Source organism: Halichoerus grypus, chromosome 3, assembly GCF_964656455.1.
Source record: "Halichoerus grypus chromosome 3, mHalGry1.hap1.1, whole genome shotgun sequence".
In the NCBI taxonomy this organism is placed as follows: Eukaryota; Metazoa; Chordata; class Mammalia; order Carnivora; family Phocidae; genus Halichoerus; species Halichoerus grypus.
Genome location: NC_135714.1, coordinates 62,531,719 through 62,555,754, shown reverse-complemented (window position 1 = coordinate 62,555,754; position 24,036 = coordinate 62,531,719). Strand labels below are relative to the sequence as shown.

General features: G+C 39.3%; 1 protein-coding gene across 3 annotated transcripts in view; it reads right to left on the bottom strand.

Moving 5' to 3' along the window:
- Positions 1 to 24,036, bottom strand: part of FRAS1 (Fraser extracellular matrix complex subunit 1) — a 404,600-nt gene that overhangs the window by 78,926 nt on the left and 301,638 nt on the right. For all 3 annotated transcript variants that reach the window (XM_036104730.2, XM_078068823.1, XM_078068824.1), the window contains 7 exons: positions 16,727 to 16,858; positions 15,525 to 15,650; positions 13,199 to 13,446; positions 7,168 to 7,316; positions 6,826 to 6,988; positions 4,459 to 4,594; positions 585 to 775 (listed from right to left, as the gene is read on the bottom strand). In XM_036104730.2, coding sequence (XP_035960623.2) covers positions 585 to 775; positions 4,459 to 4,594; positions 6,826 to 6,988; positions 7,168 to 7,316; positions 13,199 to 13,446; positions 15,525 to 15,650; positions 16,727 to 16,858 — 1,145 coding nt within the window. The remainder of the gene's footprint in view (positions 1 to 584; positions 776 to 4,458; positions 4,595 to 6,825; positions 6,989 to 7,167; positions 7,317 to 13,198; positions 13,447 to 15,524; positions 15,651 to 16,726; positions 16,859 to 24,036) is intronic.

Here is a 24,036-nt window from a genome sequence, read left to right as displayed (position 1 = left end):
GTGGGTTTCTAAAGCCGTCTCCCTGATCCCGCGCCAGGCCCCCTCTACCACTTCTGAAGGATGCTGACGGTCTTATCCCAGGGCAGAGGGTATTCCATTCTGAGTTTTATCTTTTCTCTCTCTCTCCCTGGGTTGGTAGAGCAAGCTATCTAGTTGCTCAAATGAGAATAAATACAGCATCAAGGAACACGTTTCTTTGATGTTACAATTTAACAAATAGATGCATTAAAAATATAAGAAAAGGCAAGTATGCATCTAGAATTACATACAATAATTTCAGGGAAAAATAGCCATATGTTAGTTTTCAGCTAAATATGAGACTGACAGGGTTTCTCTGTCTGACCCTCACAAACTTGTTTTCACACAGAATGAACACATTCTACCCTGACAGATTTCCAAGTCAGACCATCCCCAAATGCCAGCCTTAATTCTACAAGTTTCCTAAGGGTCAGGGTTATATTTTTAAATTGATCTCGAAAACTGAAGATCAAATGCAATCTTCTTTGATTTTGAGCTCATAGAAAGCTAGCTAATGGTGGGATATTGTTGTCAAAGGCCCACTTTTCCAACTTCAAAGTCTTTACCTCAATGGTGATATTGATGCTGTGGATTTCTGAATGACTGTTTCCATCACTTACATAAAAACTAAAAATGTCATGGGTTGGCTCAATGCTTTCATGAACACTCTGAAAGTAGTAAATGTAGTTTTCCAGGACATCTTGAATAGGGAATGATGCCTCTAGGTCGCTGGCAGTTCCAGGACCAAAACGATCACCTGTGCCAACATCAAGAGAGAACTTTTATCTTGATCCATCAATTCCTGCTTACTAGGCTGAACTAGAAAACATGACAGCATTATCAACAAAAGATGAAAATACATTAGAGGATAAAATGGAGAATGGAAAGAGCACAGGACTAGAAATGCAAGACTTGGGGTCAAATCCCAATTTTCCTACTATTTCTCATCTACACATGGTTACACCTGTCTGGCTGTTTCCACAGGGAATCACATGAGATAATATGCATGAAAGCACTCAGAATATTATTTTACGTAGCAAGAATAAAAAAAAAATCAGTGGTTGTTTTGTTAGAAATCTGTGATAAAGTCAGTCCTCGGACAAGTGACAATAGAAATGCAAAGGTTCTACCTTAAGCTTTGGTCAATTTCAAAACCACCCTGCCTAGCACACCGTGCAAGAGGAAGCCTCCTTCTCTATATAAGAAAAGATTAACTATACTTTATCTAAGAGATATCTCAATAAGTGTGTTTTCATTTGACCTCAATTCCTTAAGGAAACCTCCCCATGGGTCAGAGCTCAGCCCCTGGGATGGTACCCCAGGACCATCCACAGCTCAGGTGCCATTCAAGCACTGAGATGCTCAAGTTCCATGCAGAGCTCCAGAGATAGAGCTGGTTCTGGTTAACTCTACTTTTCAACCCAACCCCAACCAAACACTGGAAAAGGCCAAGGGGAAGAGTAAACACTGTCTAAATGATGGATGGCTTGTCTCTTCCTTGGTCTGAGTCTCTCTAATTGATTGATTTTAAGTTGTTACCACATTTTCCTCTAAAGAGAGAAGAAGAAACCCCTGTGTCTCCAAACATCCCCTGGATACATACCAACAAAGAAAAGTGTATACAGAAGGTCTGAAAGCAACAAAGGCTTTCTCTTTGTCTCTTCCATAGCCCTTTGCAAAGATCAGGTCATAAATCAAAAGGCCACTGACTTCCTGAATTGTAGACAGTGTCATTTTTTTGGTTAACCTTTCAGACTAGGACTGAAAAAGTGTTACTTAAAATTTCTTTGCAATAAGAACTCAGGGGGCGCCTGGGTGGCTCAGTCGTTAAGCGTCTGCCTTCGGATCAGGTCATGATCCCAGGGTCCTGGGATCGAGCCCCACATCAGGCTCTCTGATCAGCGGGAAGCCTGCTTCTCCCTCTCCCACTTCCCCTGCTTGTGTTCCTTCTCTCACTGTTGTCTCTGTCAAATAAATAAAATCTTTAAAAAAAAAAAAAAGAACTCAGGACAGTTGTTTTTTCTTCAATGACATGAATTGTCTTAGATTTTACCCATCGGATTTGGTTCCTCTTGACACCAGAAGCATGGAGGAGTCTGAGTGACCTGTGACCTGACAATCCCTGATAGCACACAGTGTTTCCAGAAGGAAGTGCTGTAATTTCCCTTTACATTGATCGCTATAAATATGAGAAATGTGGCTTCTTTATTTGGGTCAGAAAGAGCCAAATAAACTAAATGATGCCTAAAAATACACTCACATAGAGAAATGGCTTATTTTCTGTCATTGGAAAATAAGCCATTCAACAAGTGAATCTGTCACCGAAGCTTTAAGCACCAATCTCTCCCAGTTTTAAAATTGCACCTTCTGTTTTTTCACGTAAATCATTCTCATTAATGTGCTTCCTTGCCTTTTTAAGCAGAATATACTATGTGCAAATTAAATAGTTCTTGATGCATGCAGGCTATGTTATGAACATCTATTACTGCGTTGTGCTGGAACACGGTGATGCACGCCCTCGAGGTAATCAAGGTGGGTCTGTTCCATTCGTGCTAGTACTAAATGAACGTGGAGTCCATGCTGTTAGATTTTAGACCTCACAGTATCATTATTCTGTTTCTTCCCGGCTTGCTGGTAAGAAGTTAAAGCTGCTTCTTGTAATATTTTTAAAAAGGCATTATGCTGATCTGCTGGATTCTGAATCTAGATAGCTAGTTTCATATAACAAAACAGGCTCAGTGCTGAACACGCATGGAGCAAGGGCTGGAGTCCTTAAATTGTCTTGGGATAATTATTTGCAACCCCCTGCCACCAGCCCCCTGAACGTCTTTTCCTTACTTCCAGGTTCATACTGACATAGAGCAGTGATTCTCCAAATGTGGTCCCTGGGCCAGCAACGGTGGCATCACCTATGAGCTGGGGCTGGGGGGGAAGCAAATGCCCGGGCCTCCCCAGCCTCTGCATAGGGTAACTCTGGGGTTGCTGCTCAGGAAACTGTGTTTTCATGAGCCCTCCAGTTGAGTCTTATGCACACTAAAGTTTGAGAATCACTGTTTCGAGAGCAGGAGCTTGCCAGAAATTTGACTTCTAGACCACTGAAATACTCCTCTGCAGGCATTCCAGGTTAACGTCAAACCACGTTAGGAAGGCTTAGTAAGAAACCACCTGGAGAGAAGAGAAGTAGAGGTGGGGGGCAACTACCCTTTCATGACTCCCCACCTTTGCCCATGCTCTTCCCTCTGGCCACAGTGAGACTCCCACTAACCCTTCAAGTTGCAACACAAATGTCACCTTCCTCGGCCTTTCCTGCCTTCTCAGGCAGAATTCATTGTTTTGCCCCATGGACTTTCTCAGGGTTTGCCCCTTTCCCTGTCCCAGCATTTTAAATTGATTGCCATTTATCATCCTTCCTCTCTGTCTCCCATTCAAGGCAGGGGCTGTGTCTCACTCATCTTCACATCCTTTGTCTCTGGCACAAACATTTGCTGAGATAAATCTAATTCACAATAAACAAATCTGAGTACATGCCATGAAAGGCAAGATGGGGGAAAGGACCCGTGGTTTTCTGGAGGAAAACATGGCCACGGCTACATGGATTTCTGGTAACTAGGTCCAAATCCCAGGCACCATGCTGGTCACAGACAGCTTCAGCCAAGGGCCTCTCCGTGGGAACTGCTAGCTGCACGCCAGTTAGAGCCAAGCGCGGCACTCAGGGATCTCACTGCAGAGGCAGCATCACGCTAACCTGCCAGGAGCTGTCTCAACTGCCAGTCACCACAGTCTCAGGGGGCCCATGGACACGACACGCCTTCTCGCCTCTCCTTCCCTGTGATAACCAGCAGGGGCAGTGGGGGGTCCAGGGCAGATGGTGGAGGGGGAGGGATGCTGAGGAGAGGGTCACAGGCAGACCAGCATGCATTTCAATTCATGTCATATCCTTAGAAGGAGCTGAGCCACCAGCTGTGGTTCAGCTAAACTGCAGCTGCCTCACAACGGAAGGACAGGCATTTTTATTTCCTTGACACTCAGTTCTGAGTGCCATCCAGAAGCCCTTCCTTTCCCTGTTGCTGGCACTCCCGATCCCCTCCCCTGCTCTGTTTCTTCTCATAGCACTGATGTGCCTCGGAACATCTTACACAGTCTTCTCCTTTGTTAGGCTTCCTGTCTCCGCCCACAGGATCTAAGGCAACGTGAAAGTAGGGGTTTCTATTTGTTTTGTTTACTGATACATCCCTAGTGCTTAAAAAAGTGCCTGGCACACAGAAAACGCTCAGTGGATTTTGGAGTGACTGAAACCTTCCTTCCTCCTGTTTCTTTGAATTGGATCCATTCCTCTTTAGCCCCCCCCACGTCCAGGTTTAAATGGAGGCAGGTGCCTCCCCCTCGCCCTCCCTTCTTGCCAGGTCCGGAACAATTCTACAGCCCAGCGACTGCTGGTACCTGTTCCCATGTTCTCGATGCAGCCATATTTGGGCAGAGCACTTAGCTTAATGATGGCGTCTCTCTGGAGGTTGTCCTGATCATCAGCAGCAAAGAAATGGTGAAAGGAGAGTGGAGCTCTCCCTCCCTCGTCAACCTACAAAAGAAAAGATTGTACAGTCCTTGGGCGGTTGCACAGAACTACAGTAAAAAGAACGGAATTGAAAAGTGCTGCCCGAGGTCACCTTCCAGCACCAATTCCACTTCTTTGAGGAGGCAGATGCTCTACAGACGAGATGAAGAATGCACATGCTGCGGGAGCCAGGCGATCTTTCAGAGCCTCTCAAAGCTACATTCAGATACCTCAACTTCTGTGTCTCCCTTCAAAGTTGTGCTTCCTTCAGTGATGGATCTGGTTATAAAGCAGCTCTGGCCCATTCTAATCACCCACCTCAGCACAGCTGTGCGGCAGGAGGGCCACCTTTCTTCCCGATCAACATTCCAAAGCCTGCAGCCTGAGGATGATCCATCCAGTCCTCCCTGGGATACTGCAAGGGTGGCTGTCCTATAGGTGCTCCCACCCAGAATGAAAGTCCCACTCACCCCCTCACGGTATATGTTGATAGGTGTGCAGGAAGAAAGGGCTCCCTCCCCACACCTGAAAGTTAGTGCTTATCTTAAGGTTAAGGAGGAAAATAAATCCGTCTAAGTAAAAGCACTTGCCAGAGCTAACTTTTTCCTGCTTTTTATGCTAACTCTGCAAACTGATCCTGGCGTTTTTTCCTAGCCTGCTGGACATGACCGAGCCATTTCACTCTGAACAATGCTTGGCCAAATATAGGAAGATCTGCAAGGTACAAAGTGGAAGGTCACCCTGACTCTGGGGATGGAGAAGGTCCAAATGGGTTCCCCAAGGTATGGAATATCAAAACCATTTGGAAACCACTCAGTTTTATGGATTTTTAGTTGCTTGACAAAACCAGAAAAACTCCTGAGTTTTTGGCATTGTGGTATGTACACAGAGCAGGACAAGGAGATTGAATTAACTTTTATGGAATCCCTACCATGTGTTGGTATGTACTGGGGGCTTTTAAATGGTATTTTGTTAATTATCAGAGCAATCCTTTAGGTAACAGGAATAGTTATATTTTAAAGATGAGGAAATTGAGGCTAAGAGAGATTATATCATTGGTCCAGGGTCACTCAGCTAGTAAGTAACAGAACCAGCACTTGAACTCAGGTCTGGGTAACCTCATGATTAGGACATAATCATATGCCCCCCACCCTCTCCACCCCAAGGAACTGTAAATAACATTTACGGTGATAAGTATTGGATTAAGAAGTGACTTGGGTGGGGGGTGGGAGGGATGGGATGGCTGGGTGATAGACACTGGGGAGGGTATGTGCTATGGTGAGCGCTGTGAATTGTGTAAGACTGTTGAATCACAGGCCTGTACCTCTGAAACAAATAATACATTATATGTTAAAAAAAAAAAAGGAAAAGATAGTAGGAAGGGAAAAACGAAGGGGGGTAAATCGGAGGGGGAGACGATCCATGAGAGACTATGGACTCCGAGAAACAAACTGAGGATTCTAGAGGGGAGGGAGTGTGGGGGGATGGGTTAGCCTGGTGATGGGTATTAAAGAGGGCACGTATTGAATGGAGCACTGGGTGTTATATGCAAACAATGAATCATGGAACACTACAACAAAAACTAATGATGTAATGTATGGTGATTAACATAACATAATAAACTCAAAGAAAGAAAGAAAGAAAGAACCAACTGATAGTTACCAGAGGGGAGCTGGGTGGGGGATGGGTGAAATTGGTGATGGGGATTAAGGAGTACACTTGGGATGAGCACACGGTGATGTATGGAAGTGTTAAATTACTATATTGTACGCCTGAAATGAATATAACACTATATGTTAACTGGAATTAAAATAAAAAGTTAAAAAAATAAAACAAACCATACCAAAAAAAAAAAAAGTGACTTGGGGACATTGTCCATATCCCCATATTTTAGTTCTTGGAAACATTAGATTTTTAACTCCTAAAAGATATATTCCATTTATAAATTTTACTCCCACTACTATACACATCTAGCATGGTATACAAAATACTATCCACATCTAGCATTTATGTCTAGCACATAAATATATTTTTTGATTAAATAATGTAAATATAATTATTTGATCTTCTGCATATATTTTTTTCATACTTTTTGAAAAACTCATGATTGAAAACCATGCATATCTTGACACTATTGCCTAGATACTTTGGAGGAAGAACTTGGCAGCTGATTCAGGTAGAAATCCTGTATTTACATCAGAACAGATTCCAGCTCTCCACAGCACTCGCTGTTCATTGATCTGAGAGTTGTTTACCGTGATAAGGTCAGCAAAAGCAATGACTGGAGGTGGATTCTCAACAGGAGTGATCATGATGGTAAACATCTGATTGTCTAGATGGTTGTGGTCCGTATCGGAGACAGAGAAATGGAAGCCATCAGTAACCAGATTACCATCAGTCTCATACACAGCTGAGTACCTACAGAGGTGAGGACAAGAATCAAATGAATGAGCTACATGACAAGCCAGGTAAGATGGCTGCATCTCTGTTTAAAAAGGGGGCAATATAATCTTTTGAAGGAGCTACTGGTTAGTTGCTTAAATATTTTAATACAATTTTTAAAAACTCTGTCAAGTAATAACAAAGTGGTTATATACCTAATTTTCTGGTTGTTGATGTCTTCCATTGTGAAATTGGAAACCTCTGAGAGCTCTTCCACCTCAGGTCCTGACACTCTTAAGAGAGCACCATACATGGGCAGAGAACTTAACTGAATCCAGATCTCTGAGTCGGGGGAAGAATCATCCTAATCGGGCAAATATGAGGCAAGACATGAACACACATTTGTAGGAATAAATACCTCCAGCAGTTAAAGATCATGGGTGCTTACTTCTCTGCCAGTTGAAAAAGTCTCTTTCCCTTTGTGATAAAGCAACACCATCTCAAAGTGCATGAGAATTCCATCATTATCACCCACCTAATACCTCTTTGATAATGTCTTCTTTCCAGAGTAGCTCAAGATAATAGTGAGGAAATGCACTTTAGGTATGGGGCATAAAACAAAGAGATGCCCTATTGTTACTACAAGAGCCACACAGGGTTGCATTTTTATTACATGCATCTAGTGAAGAACAAAACATGGTCAGAGATATAAGTCATCTTCCTATAAACACGGTTGTAGGCTTCTTTCAGAGTTTCAAAGGATGGTTTGCTTTTCAGAAACAGGTAAAATTCCATTATAACATATAATACAATGATAAAGAAAATTCTGTGAAACAGAAAGAAGGGAAGTTATTTAGTTTAGCCAGTGACTCACTCTAAGTAATATTTGACACGGTAAAAATTTTAGTTTAACAGAAGAATTTAGGAAATCTTATGGATTTCATTCCATCAGGATGGAACCTACAGATGCTCTACCCAGAGGATGACCAATCTTAACAAAGACAATTTTACTTTCCTTCTGCATTGCTTATTAAGAAATAAAACTGGCTTTCTGTGTTTCTATGCGGACAATAGTTGTATGTCTTAATGAACAATTTCCTCTTTCTTTAAGGATATTGTGGAACTATCTAGGAGGCCGGCAACATCTTCTTGAAGAGTTTCCCTGAGTCATTCATCTTTTAGAGCAGTTGGCTGTGAACATGGGGGCACTTTTTACTTTACCACAGCAACAATGAAAATAAATATTGCATGGCCAAGTGTACTTTGAAATGCAAATTTCCATGGGTATGTTGTATAGCTGGTTGAAGTATGGATCAGGAATGTGCTCAGGATACCTGGTGATCTGGGGCAGAGGATTTTAGTCAGTTCTTGCTTCTACCCCTAGGGGCCTTTTTAAATAGACAGGTCGGAGCCTCAATGCAAGGTCACAGAATTTTCCATATCTCCTTACATCACCTGACACTAGTAAGGAAGGAAACTCAAATTCATCCAAGTTGTAAAACTTCAGAAAATTTCCCCTAAATTTGTACTTTAAAAGTTTCTCTATTTTTCCACATGGGTTATCAAATACAATATGCAGACTTCCAACAGACTACTTTCTAATATTACTGTGAGTACCCTCTGAGAGAGAATTTTTAAAAGACAGCTAAGAGTTCTAAGGTATTATCTTCTAGGATGGTGATAAACTATAAGGACAGAGCTCCTGGCTCTTGCTTAGAATTAATAGTTTCAAAATTCCACATTGGCAAATTTGGCAAAGAAATGCTTCTTTCATGTCAGGCACATTTATTTTAATGTTTCAAATCTCAAATGACTGCTGGATTTGAAAAAGTGTGAAATAAGCTAGCTTTTTTTCTTCTGAAAATGCTATCATAATTTCAGAAAATAATTATTTTTATAATTAATGAAAATTACTACTTTGGCATATCTAAGATATTATGGATGCAAAAAATCTCCTAAGAATGTAGACTTTGTTTTTATGTAATTTTCCTACCTTCTTACCCCTTTTGTATTAGTTCATTTTTCATTTTGTTTTTATTACTTATACATCTATTGACCCACCATTCAACACAAGGACTAGAACACTGATAATTAACAGTTATGTATGTGTTCCTCCTTTACCCTGTCCTTGGGCCTCCCATCACCCTGGGTCTTATTTCTCATTTCCCTGAATTTCTTGATATTATTTGATATATTACTACAAAGTATTTTTAGTTGTTTTTTAAAAAAACTTATGAAAAGAGAATTAGACTTTCTCTTGTGGGACTTACTTCCCTTTTTACTCAATAGTGGACTGCTAAGATCCATCAATATCATTGTATGCAGCAACAGTTCATCTCTAGAGAAAGTATATCCACAGGTTATATTATCCTGTTGATGGGCATTTGTCTTGTTTCAATATTTTTGCTATTACAAATACTATTGCTATGAATTTTCTTGGGCATATCATTTGGTGTACATATGAAAATTTCTCTTAGAGAGGAATCTAGGAGTGGAATGGTTAGGGTATAGGACCACTCATCCTCACAAGACAATGCCAAATTCTTTCCCAAAGTGGTTTGTTCCAGTTGACTCTTCCATCAGCAAAGAACCTTCTGCAGATCCATTTCCTCTCCAACATTTGGTATTTTCAGACTTTTAAATTTCTGCCAATTGAATTGGTATCATATGGTATGTAGTCTTTTTTGCTTTCCTTGATGCCTAAAAGAGTGATTATCTCTTTTTATATTTATTGGCTCTATGGGTTTCTCCTCTGAAATTCCTATTAATGTTTCTTGTTCATTCTTCTACTGGGTTACCTTTTTCTTCTTGATCTGCAGAAATTTTTTATATTTTGTTATTTTTGGTTATATGTATTGCAAATATCTGTTTCCAATTTGTAACTTGTCTGTTTTCTGTATTTCTGGTGGGTTTTGGGGAATATAAATTTAATTTTAATATAGTCAAGTTTATTAATCTTTTCTTTATAGTTAGGACTTTTTGTTTTTTAGTTTAAAAAATCTTCCCTTTCTCAATATCTAAAAATATTCACCTTGGGGCTCCTGGGTGGCTCAGTCGTTAAGCGGCTGCCTTTGGCTCAGGTCATGATCCCAGGGTCCTGGGATCGAGCCCCGCATCGGGCTCCCTGCTCGGCAGAGAGCCTGCTTCTCCCTCTCCCTCTGTCTGCCGCTCTGCCTACTTATGCTCTCTCTCTATCTCTGTTAAATAAATAAATAAATAATCCTTAAAAAAAAAAAAAAAATTTAAAAATATTCACCTATATCCTACAAAGAATTGTAAAATTTCAGTGCTTGATTTGCCCAAAGTTAATCTCTGTGTACAGTGTGTACAAGTTCTTTTATCCATATGAATAATCATTTTGTGCAGGTCTATATTTTAAATAGTTCCTACTGTTTCCACTGATCTGGCTTACTGTATCTGTTTTATATTACAGTCCCATGTGTCGGTCTGTTTCTGGACTCTAGTGTATTCCTGTGCTACACTGCTTTAAATAGTGCAGGTTTATAATAAATCCTGGTATTTGATAGGGCAAGCCCCTGCCCTCCTATCATTCTTTTTCAGAATTTTGGCCCTTCATTCTTTATTGTAGAATCAGCTTATCAAGATCCATAAAAAGTGCACTGGGCTTTTGACTGGAACTCAACTGAATGGAAAGATCAGTCTGCAGGAGAATTGATATCTTTTTGCTACTAAATCTACCTATTCATGCATATGGCACGTCTCATCATTTATTGGGTGTTTTTAAAAAATGTTTGTCAATTAAGTGTTATAACTTTCCCCATAGAAGTACTGTCTAGGGACGCCTGGGTGGCTCAGTCGGTTAAGCGGCTGCCTTCGGCTCAGGTCATGATCCCAGGGTCCTGGGATCGAGTCCCACATCGGGCTCCTTGCTCGGCGGGGAGCCTGCTTCTCCCTCTGCCTGCCTCTCCCCCTGCTTGTGTTCTGTCTCTCTGACAAATAAATAAATAAAAATCTTTAAAAAAAAAAAAAAAGAAGTACTGTCTAGTTTTTGTTAGATTTAGTCCAACAGACAAGATTTTTATAATGCTATTATAAGGGGTGTCGTCTTTTTAGTTACATTTACTGGCTATTTTTTGCTTATGTCTAGCAATCCTATTGCTTTGTTGATCTTCTATCTGACCCCTTGGTAAATTCTCTCTTTATTTCTAATACTTTGTCAAGAGATTCTTTTGGATTTTCTTTAGTTGGGCATTGTATCAATTTTCCCTAGAAATTACACATCTTTTGTTACATTTATTCCTAGATATGTGTTATGTGATGTTATTAGAGATGTTATCATATTTTGAACTATTGTATTTTTGGCTGGTGCATAGAAATGCTGTTAGCTTTTTAAGATTAATCTTCTATCTTCCTCCCCCCACATTGCAGATGAGAAAACTGAGTCCTAGAGAGTTAAGTACCCTGCCAAGGGTTACTACACCTGTAAGTGGTGAGCCTGCTTTAAAACTCATCCATTCTAACTACAAAACATCCCTCCACTACTTGTTTACCTGCAGTGCAGAGCAAACTGTATAGGAAACCACCATTAAGAAACAAATCACACAGGATCCCATTTTTGCCTCTTGTCTCTCTTGACACCATGTCACCCTCTTGCAGTTAATGACACTCTAATTAAAAACAGGCTCACCTGCTCCTATCCTTTTACATTCTGTTCCATTTATGACCAGCATTTCAGATGGCTTTTTGAACCTGTCTGGATGTTCACTGCAAACTCATTAACTATGCATATCTGGAAAGATTTTCCCCATGACACTAAGTTCAACATTCTTCTATAACCCTCAGAGAAAGTTAGTATATAACTTAGCTAAGGCTTTAAAATATGCTATGCCTTCAGCAGGCTAGAATAGTCCTTTTGGAGTCTTTCTGCTCTAGTGGGTAAATTCACATTCAATCAATTTCTGAAAATACATGTTCAGTTGCCAATGGGCTTGTGTTTTGATATGCAGCTTATAATATGCAGTTAATGGGCAGGAACTGCTCCTGGAGAGCTATTTTGGCCTGTCAAACATTTTTCAAGCCTTGGTGATCTATTGATTAAATCTGTATTCATACATTTTTATGAATTCATGAGTTTCATAAGATTCAAAAGACCATAACCTACAGTAAAAATCACCTGTCAATTAGAAAAAAAAAACAAAATCGAAGCTGTTCTGAAACTATACTAGAACCATGAGAAGAATCAGGGTGGAATGCAGTTTCCCATAATTTAAGAAAAGACAATTTGAGGGGAAAATCTGTGCTAAAGCAATTGAAGCAATTGTTCCCAGGCTAATGCTTTATCTTACACGCTACTATCCAGGACTAGATTTTATAGCCAGACTCTTTAGTCCAGAAAAGGATTACTTAAAACTATATAGTATTGAAAGAAAAGAAGATAGATGGATAGATAGATAGATAGATAGATAGATAGATAGATAGATAGATAGATAGAGGCCAAGTCATTGGTTAGAATTTTAACATTGGTAAGGAAAAATTCAATACTAAGAACGATTACCATTCAGAGAACCATCCATATTTTCAAGGTATTTGTCAAAACTATTATGTTTACATAGAGAATTCGTGTATGTTTACCACACATAACTGAAAAATAAAATTAACTATCCTCATTATCCTCAGCTCCAGAGGTACAATCAAAGAAAGGAGAGGAGTGTAATTAACCAGGGTCACTTCGCAAGTTAGGGTCCTAAATACACGGCTTCTGTTGGGGCATGGGATGGAGGGTGAGTCAGTAATCTTGCCTAGGAAAGCTGGCAGAGAGGCGCTGCCAAAGGAGTGTGCCAGCATTCTGTGTGGAGCTGGCCCTGAGACCAAAGCTGGTGAAAGTGGGCTTCCTCTCAGCGGGCCATGAAATATAATTACGTATTAGTCATGAATCAGGTACTTCTAAAATGCTCTTTCCTGAAAATTTCCATTTGAAATATTATGGATGGAGCTTAAAAAATGGGGACTCAGGCTTTTCCGGCATGGGCACTGTTCCTGTTGACCATCACCCATCCCGACACAGTCTCATTTTGTTTCCGTTCACGTTCTGTTGATTCACTTGTCTGCTCATGAGACACCAGGGGCCACCAGAATAAACAATGGAGTAGAGCTACTGGGGAGTTGAGAAGAAACTTCCTTATCTGGCCACATACCTGCTGCCCTGAATATTCAGCCATGGCATTGCTTTCTAGTCAAGCCCAGGGAGAGGGCACAGTGAACAAGAAGACACAGGTAAGAACTTACAACATAAGCAAGGTGTGACCTGGTGATCACGGCTGTGCTTTTCCTAGCAACGGTAATGCTCCGCGAGGCACCAGCAGCCAGCTGAGGCCCCCGGGCCTCCGACAGGGACACTGCCACTTTCACTTCCACAGTCGTCGTGGACGTGCCATCTGTGACTGAGATCTCCATGCTGTCTTCCTGGGCAGGGGAGCCATCGTGTAGATACTGCAGAACATTTTTCTCAATATCATCATATGTGAAAGTGTCACCTTTCGAGAATAAAACAAATTGCAAAACCAATCACTTCTGGGTAACGCTTTTCATGTATATAACACCTTTGTTCTCAGGATTTCAAAGTACATATAGGATCATAAACTCTGGGAGTTGTAAGTTAATTAGTCCAACCACCCACCCAACATAGGATTCCCTTTACGCCATTCTTGAAAAGGGGTTATATAGCCTGTCCTTCAACACGTCTCAAGGTGGGAGGCTCACTGTTTTACAAGGCAGCTAATTCCACTGGAGATAGCTCTAATTTTGTTTATGTTCTTAATCATAGTGAGCTCAAATCTGCTTCTGTAAGGTCCAGTCATCATTCTTAGTTCTAGAGAATAAAGGCCAAGCCTCTATTCTTTAGGATAACCTAGTCTTGGATCTAATCTTGACGCTGAAATTTTTTGGAAAAAGTTAAGAAAATAAATCATGCTTGATGAATCTGTAGAGGTCTTTGTTTTAGGTGAAAATATAAGGTTTTTCTAAATTAAAAAATATCTAAAAATTTAAAAACATACTTGAAGTTAGAAATCCAAATTTGCAGGTCTAGAGTACTAATTTGTGATAGATTTCATAGGTGTGTGAAAGAAGTCTCAAGGTCATATAACTTTGGGAAAAATAGGTTTAAACAAAATTTAAAACTAAAACTTTTTTGAACTGCAGGATTTATTAATTTTAGAATCTTCAATGTAGAAATATTAAAGCATTCCAAAATTGTTTGGTCATGGAACCCCCCCTTTTTTTTAAATTTTATTTTATTATGTTATGTTAATCACCATACATTACATCATTAGTTTTTGATGTAGTGTTCCATGGTCATGGAACCCTTTTTATAAGAAATGCCTCTTAGCGTCATGGGCCCCAAGGATTCCAGAGAGTACAACTGAAGAATTGGTCTTCTTGGATGTTCTACTCAACTCTATTTCCTGACAGATTATTGGCTCTAATAATTGGTGTTATGAATGAGACTAAAGAATTTATTCATTTTCTGTCTTTGTCTTCTAAGCCTTCTATTTTGACACTGTGTTATTGTGATTTACTGGTGCTAGTGGTATTGTGCTTCAAAAAAAGTCATAAAACTAATGTTTTATAAACATCTTTAGATACTATATATTAGTTACACAAATATAGGTTAAATATAATGTTAAGGAAACTGGGTTCTGACTGGTAATGCTCCTTAAATAGTTCCCTTAGGGTGCTAGAAATTTATTCTGATGATATTTCTTGTGTTTGGTAAATTTTTAAAAATCTGCCTTTGTGACTCCCAAATGCCTACTGGTTGTTATTCAACTTCTATCTAACTTCAAGGTCAAAGACTTGCCCCCCTCTCTCTGCAGGGATATTCAAAAGAATGCACTATTACATGCCTATTAGGAATTATATAAAGGTTTTGAGAAAGTACACATTGTTGAAATAAGCATATAGCATCCCAAAGTGACTACTTTGAAAGAGATAATATTCACTTTGATATATACGGGCTAACTATTAAACAATTAGATTTAGCTGTATTCCTTGCGCTTTTCTATACTTTCTAAACAATCAACATGTATTATTTTTCTATAATTGGAGAAAGTACAAGAAATATTATTTTGGAAAGCTGGTCATATGACCTACCACAGTGTTACATCACAAAGAGACTACTTAAAAAAATGTGTTTCATTTTTTATGGATGAAGATACATGCAGTTTATGCTATCAGATTTTCAGTGCTAAAAATACTGTGAAGATTAACATAGCAAACTAAGGAAGACAAATTCATCTCCATAACCACAAGAAAGCGGCACCTGACACTTCGTATGAGGTTGTTCTAAATGCATTTACTCCAGATAAATCAACCGATTTCGACTAATTTCACCTACAACTTGAGGAAACAGCCTCATTGTTTTGGGTTGTGGGTGGTGGCGCAGAGAAAGAAGTCCCAACTATTTCAGCCAATGGACTAAGAGCTAAAAGTTTTTCCTTTCTAAGTATCTCCTCATAGTTTGTCCCACAGAGTTGCTTTACTTCTTGTCTGAGACATAAAACTGTAGAGCAAGAAACCCTCCGAGCAGGCCAATAACAGAGGAAGCAGCTACCTGTGGCCATGGGCCCTTGGAACTCGGCTGTGTACTTAAGGAGCACACCATGCTCTGGAGGTCTCCGGAGCTCAAAGAAGAGTTCTTCAGGTGCTATCTCGGTATCTCTTGCTGCCAGCTGAAGTCCTGTAGTCAGGAAACAAATCATGGTGAGAGGATGTGTACATTAAAAACTGTATGCCCTGCCTACATTAAAGCTTCAGAGCAGGCTGGAAGCCACGCTGTGGGCAATCTGATGGTTATAAGAAGGCACTGTTGAATTCCAGTCAACCACAGAAGAGTGAAAACGGATGATACAGTCAATTCCCAAATTACAAGTAGTTAACTTACTTCCATAAGTTAACTTATAAGTAGGTAGTTCTGAATTAAGAACACCTTTCCATACAAATGAGGGCACGAAGCCGACATATAGGTCAGTCCAGTCTTCCAGAAAATCCTCCCAGAAACTGTTTTTGCTTTTCATTATTTATTCCCTTCTTTTTCTGAATCTACAGAAGAGCCAAGTTGTTTTAACAATGGCTGCTAGGGCCATCACAGAAGTGAGAAAGAATAGGGTGGAGCGACAGTCGTCTTTGTATATGTGGCTTGTTTAGAAATCGGATGACAATTAATTTCAGGCCAATACTTAAGGGTAGAAACTGGATAAGGATCTGTAGAGCACAACTAACAAAAATCACAACATCCACTGTTTGCTTTTAAAATGTATTTGGTGAAAGAATAAAGAAACTCCTAAAGAGTAAGTACACTAAGAGGTAAATAAAATTACGTACAGAATAACCGGGCCAACGCATCACAACTTCTGAAGGTTACTGTGATCTGTCATTTCTCCGGTTACTCTTTACCTTCTAAACAGAAAACAAGGGCAGTCGCTGAAACTGCTCCCCTCCCTTCTCGTCTCTGCTCTCCTTTGTTAATTTTATATTTTAGCGACGGCAACAAATCAAACTCCTGAAGGCTGGAAAATACATTCTGTGTTGTATTCCATCACTGAACACTGGCCTCGGAAAGCTCTATTTCCTTCTCTCTGTGCTGCTTCTATTTGCATGGAAATGGGCAGAGGGAAGGGTATAGGTGAGAACACATATACCTTTTGGAAGAAGAGGTCACTCTTTCTGGGCAACCATCAAGAGGTTTAAACAGGGACTGCTGCTGAAATACGGTTCCATTTCCAAAGGCACGTTTCTTTTAGGCTCAGTTCCTACCTATAGCAGTGCTGCCTCCTGGGCTGACCTCAAGCAGGGGAGCTGTGACCCGGAACGCTGGCAGGTGCTGATCAGTGGGAAGCAAATGAATGGTGAGGACCATCTCCGGACTTGTGTGAGCTCCATCTGAAACTAGAAAGGACAAACACACACATGCACATCAACGTGTAGTCTGGTCACCATCAGGCTGCTTCCATAAATATGTAGCCAGAAGCTTTTTTAGATTACCTTAACACTTTGAAGAGATGCTTACAAATGGAAAACGTAAGCAAGCAAGGAAGATACTGTGAGCTATTCTCATAAAGCTTTTTCTACTGGATAATGAAAAGGCTAAAGGACCATAATAACTAAGTCATTCTAAGAAGCAAGTTTCACAACAAGGTGATACTGGTAAATGTTAGCGGAAAGGAAAGTAATATAAAATCTATACTCTTAGATGATGCTGATGAAGACTTTTATTTGTGGGGAGTGCCTGGGTGGCTCAGTCAATTAAGCGTCTGCCTTCAGCTCAGGCCATCATCTCAGGATCCTGGGATCGAGCCCCGCATCGGACTCCCTGCTCAGCGGAGAGTCTGCTTTTCCCTCTCCCTCTGCCACTCTCCCTGCTTGTGCTCTCTCTCTCTCAAATAAATAAATAAATAAATAAATCTAAAAATAAAATTAAAAGACTTTTATTTATGGAATTATTTTTTGATTTATTCTCATGTTTCGGAAAAATATTTTCTTTTAAGAGATCTCGTTTAGAAATGACACATCTATGTCTCATGAGGAAATAACTTTTTAAAAAGGACAGAAAATACCCACACAAGTATCTCGGATGGCATTTGTTGGGAAGAAGCAGACTCATTTGTTTTTTACCTGATCATTATACACATTGCAATAAATGGAAGATACCTTTGTGAATAGAACAATGACTTTAAGATTTTATTTCCCTGGATTTTATCTGACATCCAAGTGAACACTGATCACCTGAGGGAAATGAAAGCAGAACTGTCTGGTGCTTAACTCTGATTTCCACCTTCCCATACCTTAAAACACGCTCCCTTCTCTAAAAGCCAGGTTTAGAAGAACATCTGTACCACCAATTCACCAATGTGTTTATTTGTAGTGGCTACTGAGAAAACTCTACTGTTGGTTATTTTAAATGTGTAATATGCTTGCATATGGATTGGTTTCCTTCAACACTTTCTTCTGGACTTAGTAGCAAGTCCATAGGAAGCTGACATCTTCTTACACAAAGTAAAGCACTGCTCAGTGACTGCTGGTAATGATCCCATTTGGGTTTTAGATTTGTTTTTTCCTTGAGAACAGATCTGAAAGATATGGCTAGATTTTATCAGGTACACTCCATGTCCTAGAGCAGTCCAGAAATAGCCCTCCCGAAGGAGAGGAGACATTACCCCTGCGAATGAAGGTTTTAAGGCTCTGGTCATTCGGCCAAATATCACAATTATTGCCCCTGCTCCTTTGTTTATGCCCAATCTCCTCTCTGGATCATCAAAGATAGGGACAGACAATTCCTAACTTTTGGGGGCTTGGGGGACAAACATATGAACTTTTCCATAAATTTCAGCGGATTCCGATTCTCTGAGGCCCCTGGAATCTAAGTTAAGAACACCTACCTTAAATAAAGATTACAATTGTGAGATATAATTTTACTTTTTTAAACGTTTTACATTGATTTCACTTTTAAGTTGGGGGAGAGCCTCAGGGAGCAGTCAACATCCTCACTTTTGCAGAAGAGGGAGGGAAAGGCCCTGAAACTTAGGAGCTTCAGTAAATATCACACAGCTGTCAGGGAAACCAAGGTGTATCTTTCCCTCTGGGAGTAAATGGAAGAAAGCTATTTTCTGGTATATATTTTATAACTAGAAAATGTATCAATGGGGTGCAGAGTTTTGTAAGCAAATATAAGAACTTAAAATCAAAATGTTAGCAATTACATGTCTAGCTGCCCCTTTAAGCAACGTTTCTGATTTCTCTGAGAAACAGTCAGATGGCCTCTTTGGGTCAGAGACCTCCTGCGAGCACCATTTGCCTCGTGTATTTTCCTTGCTCAGGATGGCTCTGCAGAGCATCTGGCCTTATTTTGAAGCAGCCAGGTCAGGAATATCAGCTTTCCTTCTTGTCTTAGCTGATTAACCGAATGAGCTGTTCTCCCTCATTCTATGGGTTAATGTCAGGGCTCAGGCTTGTTGCCACCTTAGTTCATTATGTGCCCAATTTAAAATTTTCTCTTACAAAACTCAGCTAAAGGAGATGGCTTCTTACCAGTTTCCAAATTTTTTTCTCCTTAAAAAAAGGGAACCTCTTATACCCTTCACAACAATTAACTCGAAATGGATCATGGACCTACATGTAAAATGCAAAACTATAAAACTCCTATAAGACAACAGAGGAGAAAACTTAGATGACCTTGGGAATGGTGATGCCTCTTTAGATAGAAACACAAAAGACATGATCCATGAAAGAAATCACTGATAAGCTGGACTTCATTAAAATTAAAAACTTCTGCTCTGTGAAAGACAATGTCAAGAGTATGAAAGGACAAGCCATAAACTGGAAGAAAATATTTTCAAAAGACCCATCTGATACAGGATTTTTATTCAAAATATACAAAGAACTCATAAAACTCAACAATAAAAAAAGAGCCCAATTAAAAAATGGGCCAAAGACCTTAACAGATACTTCACCAAAGATACACAGATGGCAAATAAACACATGAGAAGATGCTCCTCATCATACGTCAGCAGAGACATGGAAATTAAAACAATTATAAGATGCCATTATGCACCAATTAAAATTCCCAAAATCTGGAATACTGACACCACCAAATGCTGGTGAGGATGTGGAGCAAAAGGAACTCTCATACATTGCTGGTGGGAATGCAAAATGGTACAGCCCTTTTGGAAGACAGCTTGGCTTTTTTTTTTAAAAAAACTAAATATACTCTTATCATATGATACAGCAATTGCACTCTTTGGTATTTACCCAAAGGAGTTGAAAACTTAGGTCCACATAAAACCTGCACACAGATGTTTATAACAGCTTTATTTACAATTGCTAAAACTTGGAAGCAACCAAAATGTCCTTTAGTAAATGAATGGATAAAATAAACTGTGGTACTTCTAGACAATGGAATGTTATTCAGCACTAAAAAGAAATGAGCTACTAAGCCATGAAAAGATACAGAAGAACCCTAAATGCATATTGCTAAGTGAAATAAGCCTATCTGAAAAGACTCCATACTATATGACTCTTACTCTATGACATTCTGGAAAAGACAAAACTATGGAAGACAATAAAAAGAATAGTGGCTGCCAAAGGTGGGAAGTGGGGCTAGGAGAAGAATAGGTAGAACAGGGAGGATTTTTAGGATAGTGAAAATACTCTATGATATTATAATGATGGATAAATGTCATTATCCACTGGTCAAAACCCATAGAATGTACAACACCAAGAATGAACCCTAGAGTAAACTACAGACTTTGGTTGATTATGACATGTCAGTGTAGGTTCATCCTTAGTAAAAAATGTACCATTCTGGTGAGTGATGTTGACAAGGGGAGAAGCTATGCTATGCACGTATGCGTGTGTGGGGGCAGGGTAAATGGGGAAATCTCTGTACCTTACTCTCAATTTTTTTGTAAACCTGAAAGTGCTCTAAAAAAATTAAATCTTTAAAACAATTTTTAAAAAAAATTCACTCAACAACAAAAAAAAAAAAGAAAAGAAAAGAAAAAGAAAGAGAAAGAAAGAAACCTCAGGCAGAAATAAGATAAATTAATTTGAGGTCAGCCCAACATCTATTTCCTCTACCCAATATAATAGGTTCAAGGATCATTTAACTTAAAGTCCCGGAGAAGTTAATAGTTAACCCCTTCACCTATTCAAGCTTTCAGGTAAAAGTTGAGGCTTGGAAACCAAACAGGCACTATTATGACACTTGTTTTTCACGACCAACACATATACAGACCAGACTAAATTAAATATCCCACGCTCCATGTCAGAAACTTGTATTCAAATCTTGGCTCTACTGTTCACCAGGACTGGAAATTTGGGCAGATTACTTACTCTAATGACCCTTAATTTCCCCAGCTTTAAAATGCTAAAAATAATACCCATCCTTACAGTCTTGTTACAAGGATTAAATAAGACAATTTGTACTGCAAATTGCTTTGTAAAATGTAAAATACTATGTAATCTGTTGTATATTATTACTGATTGTATGAATTAACTAGAAGTCTATCACTGGAGATGAGCTGATACTGGGTTCACATCAATAATAATACAACACTCAAAAAAGAAATAATAAGGCATCCAAATTGGAAAGGAAGAAGTAAAACTGTCACTATTTGCAGACAACATATTATATACAGAAAACCCTAGATGTCACCAAAAACTATTAGAACAAATTTAGTAAAGTTGTAGGATACAAAATCATACAAAATCTGTTGCATTTCCATACCCCAATAATAAGCTCTTAAAGATGTTAAGAAAATAATCCCATTTACAACTGCATCAAAAAAAATGAAATACCTAGGAATAAATTTAACCAAGGAGGTGAAGGACCTGTGCTTAGAACTATAAGATACTGATGAAAGAAATCAAAGAAGACACAAATAAATCTAAAAATATTCCATGCTCATGGATTAGAAGAATATTGTCAAAATGTCCATATCAACCAACGCAATCTACACATTCTACACAATCCCATCAAATTTCCAACGGCATTTTTCACAGAAGTAGGACAAATGATTCTAATTTTGTATGAAACTACAAAAGACCCGGAAAAGATAAAGCAATCGTGAGAAAGAAGAATAAAGCTGGAGGCATCATGCTCTCTCATTCCAAACTGTATTACAAAGCTATAGTAATCAAAACAGCATAATATTAGCATAAAAACAGATCAATAGAGATCAATAGAGAGCCCAGAAATAAACACACACACATATATATATAGTCAATTAATTAATGACAAAGGAGCCAAGAATATACAATGGAGAAAGAACAGTGTCTTCAATACATGGTGTTGAGAAAACCGGACAGCCACATGCAAATGAAGGCAACGGTACCATTATCTTACACTACACACAAAAAATAACTCAAAATGGATTAAATACTTGAATATAAGACCTGAAACCATAAAACTCCTAGAAGAAAACAAAGGTGGAAGCTCCTTGATATCAGCCTTGGGGATGTTTTTTTTGGATTTGAAACCAAAAGCAAAAATAAACAAGTGGGACTACATCACACTAAAAAGTTTTGCACAGCAAAGAAAACCATCAACAAAATGAAAAGGCAAACTACCAAATGGGGGGAAATATTTGCAAATTATGTATCTGATAAAGTTAATATCCAAAATATATAAAGAACTCATACAACTCGATAGCAAAAAACTCAAACAATCCAATTAAAAAATGAGCAGGAGATCTGAATAATCATTTTTCTAAAGAAGACATACAGATGGCCAACAGGTACATGAGAAGATGCTCAACATCACTAATCATCAGGGAAATGCAAACCAAAACCACAATGAGATATCACTTCACACCTGGACAAAGAAACAAAGGGACAAGAAAAAACAAGTGTTGGCTAGGGTGTGGAGAAAAGAGAACCCTTGGGCACTGTTGGAGGGAATATAAACTAGTACAGCCTCTATAGAAAATAGTATGAAGGTTCCACAAAAAATTAAAAACAGATATACTACATGATCCAGCAATTCCTCTTCTAGGTTATCCAAAGAAAATGAACACACATTGGGAGCCTGGGTGGCTCAGTCAGTTAAGCATCTGCCTTCAGCTCAGGTCATGATCCCAGGGTCCTGGGATTGAGTCCTACGTCGGGCTCACTGCTCAGTGGGGAGTCTGCTTCTCCCTCTCTTTCTGCCCCTCCCCCACCCCCCCTGGCAGTGCTCTCTCTCTCAAATAAATAAATAAATTCTTAAAAAAAAGAAAGAAAAATGAAAACGAAAACTCTAATTTGAAAAGATATATGCACCCCCATGTTTATTGAAGCATTATTGACAATAACCATGACATGGAAGCAACCTAAGTGTCCATCGACAAATGAACAGATAATGAAATATTACTCAGTGATAAAAAAGAAGAAAATCTTGCCATTTGTAATGACACGCATGGACCTTGAGGGCATTATGCTAAATGAAACAGGTCAGACAGAAAAAGCAAATACCATATGATCTCATTGATTTGTGGGATCTAAAATAAACAAACAAGCAAACAAACAAAAAACCCAAGCTCAGAACTACAGAGGACAACAGATTGGTGGTTGTCAGAGGTGGGGTGGGGGTGGGGGGGTCTGAAATGGGTGAAGGGAGCCAAAAGATACAAACTTCTAGTTATAACTAAGTCATAGTGATGTAATGTACAGCATGGCAACTATAGTTAATAATATAGTATTGCATTAGGGAGACAGTAAATGTAAAAGTTGTAAGAAAAAATAATTTGTAACTATATATGGTGACTGATGGTAACTAGACTTATTGTTGTGATTATTTTGCACTACACACAAATACTGAATCATTATGTTGTACACCTGAAACTAATAAGATGTTATATGTCAAATTTGTTATATGTCAGATGTCAATTTCATCTCAATTAAAAAAAAAAACCAATGACACAGCAATGAAATTTATTGTTGATTCAAGTGTGATTCTTAATCCTCAGAGAAGGAGAGAAGATCTGGGAGTTTGAGGGAGATGACTTTCTCTCCAACCAAAATTTATCCTACATGAAATATAACAGGACATAAGGGTGGCTGATTCCAATGGAACAGTCAACCCCAGCTAATCAGCAGTTTAAGGATGCTGTTTACAGCCAGCCATAGACCTAAACAAGAAAGCTTGTCCCTCTGTTGTCCCACAGGGGTGCCAGGTCTGACTGTGCTTCTGCCCCCTGGCACTCAGCTTCTACGGCACTGTGAACTAAAGCTGGGATGCTGGGGTCTTCCACACACAGCTTTCATTTCTCTCCAGTAGCAAGGCATTCAAGGAAAGGCTCACTTCAAGACTCTATACAACCACGATCCATTAGCTGAGTGTCACATAGGAATGACGGTGCCAATCATTGTTCTGGGAGCTTTATATATGTACGATTATTAGTTATTATCCCAACTGATGAGTGAGGCAGGCCGGCATAGAGAGGTTAAGAAACTTTCTCAGAGCAGGCTGACCCCCGGGGCAGTCTGGATCCAAAGGCTAAGATCTTAACCACTATTACCTTTTTTTCATAGATATTGGGACTGTTTGAAATGGGGCTTAACACTAATCTTTGGAATACTTGATGGCTTAT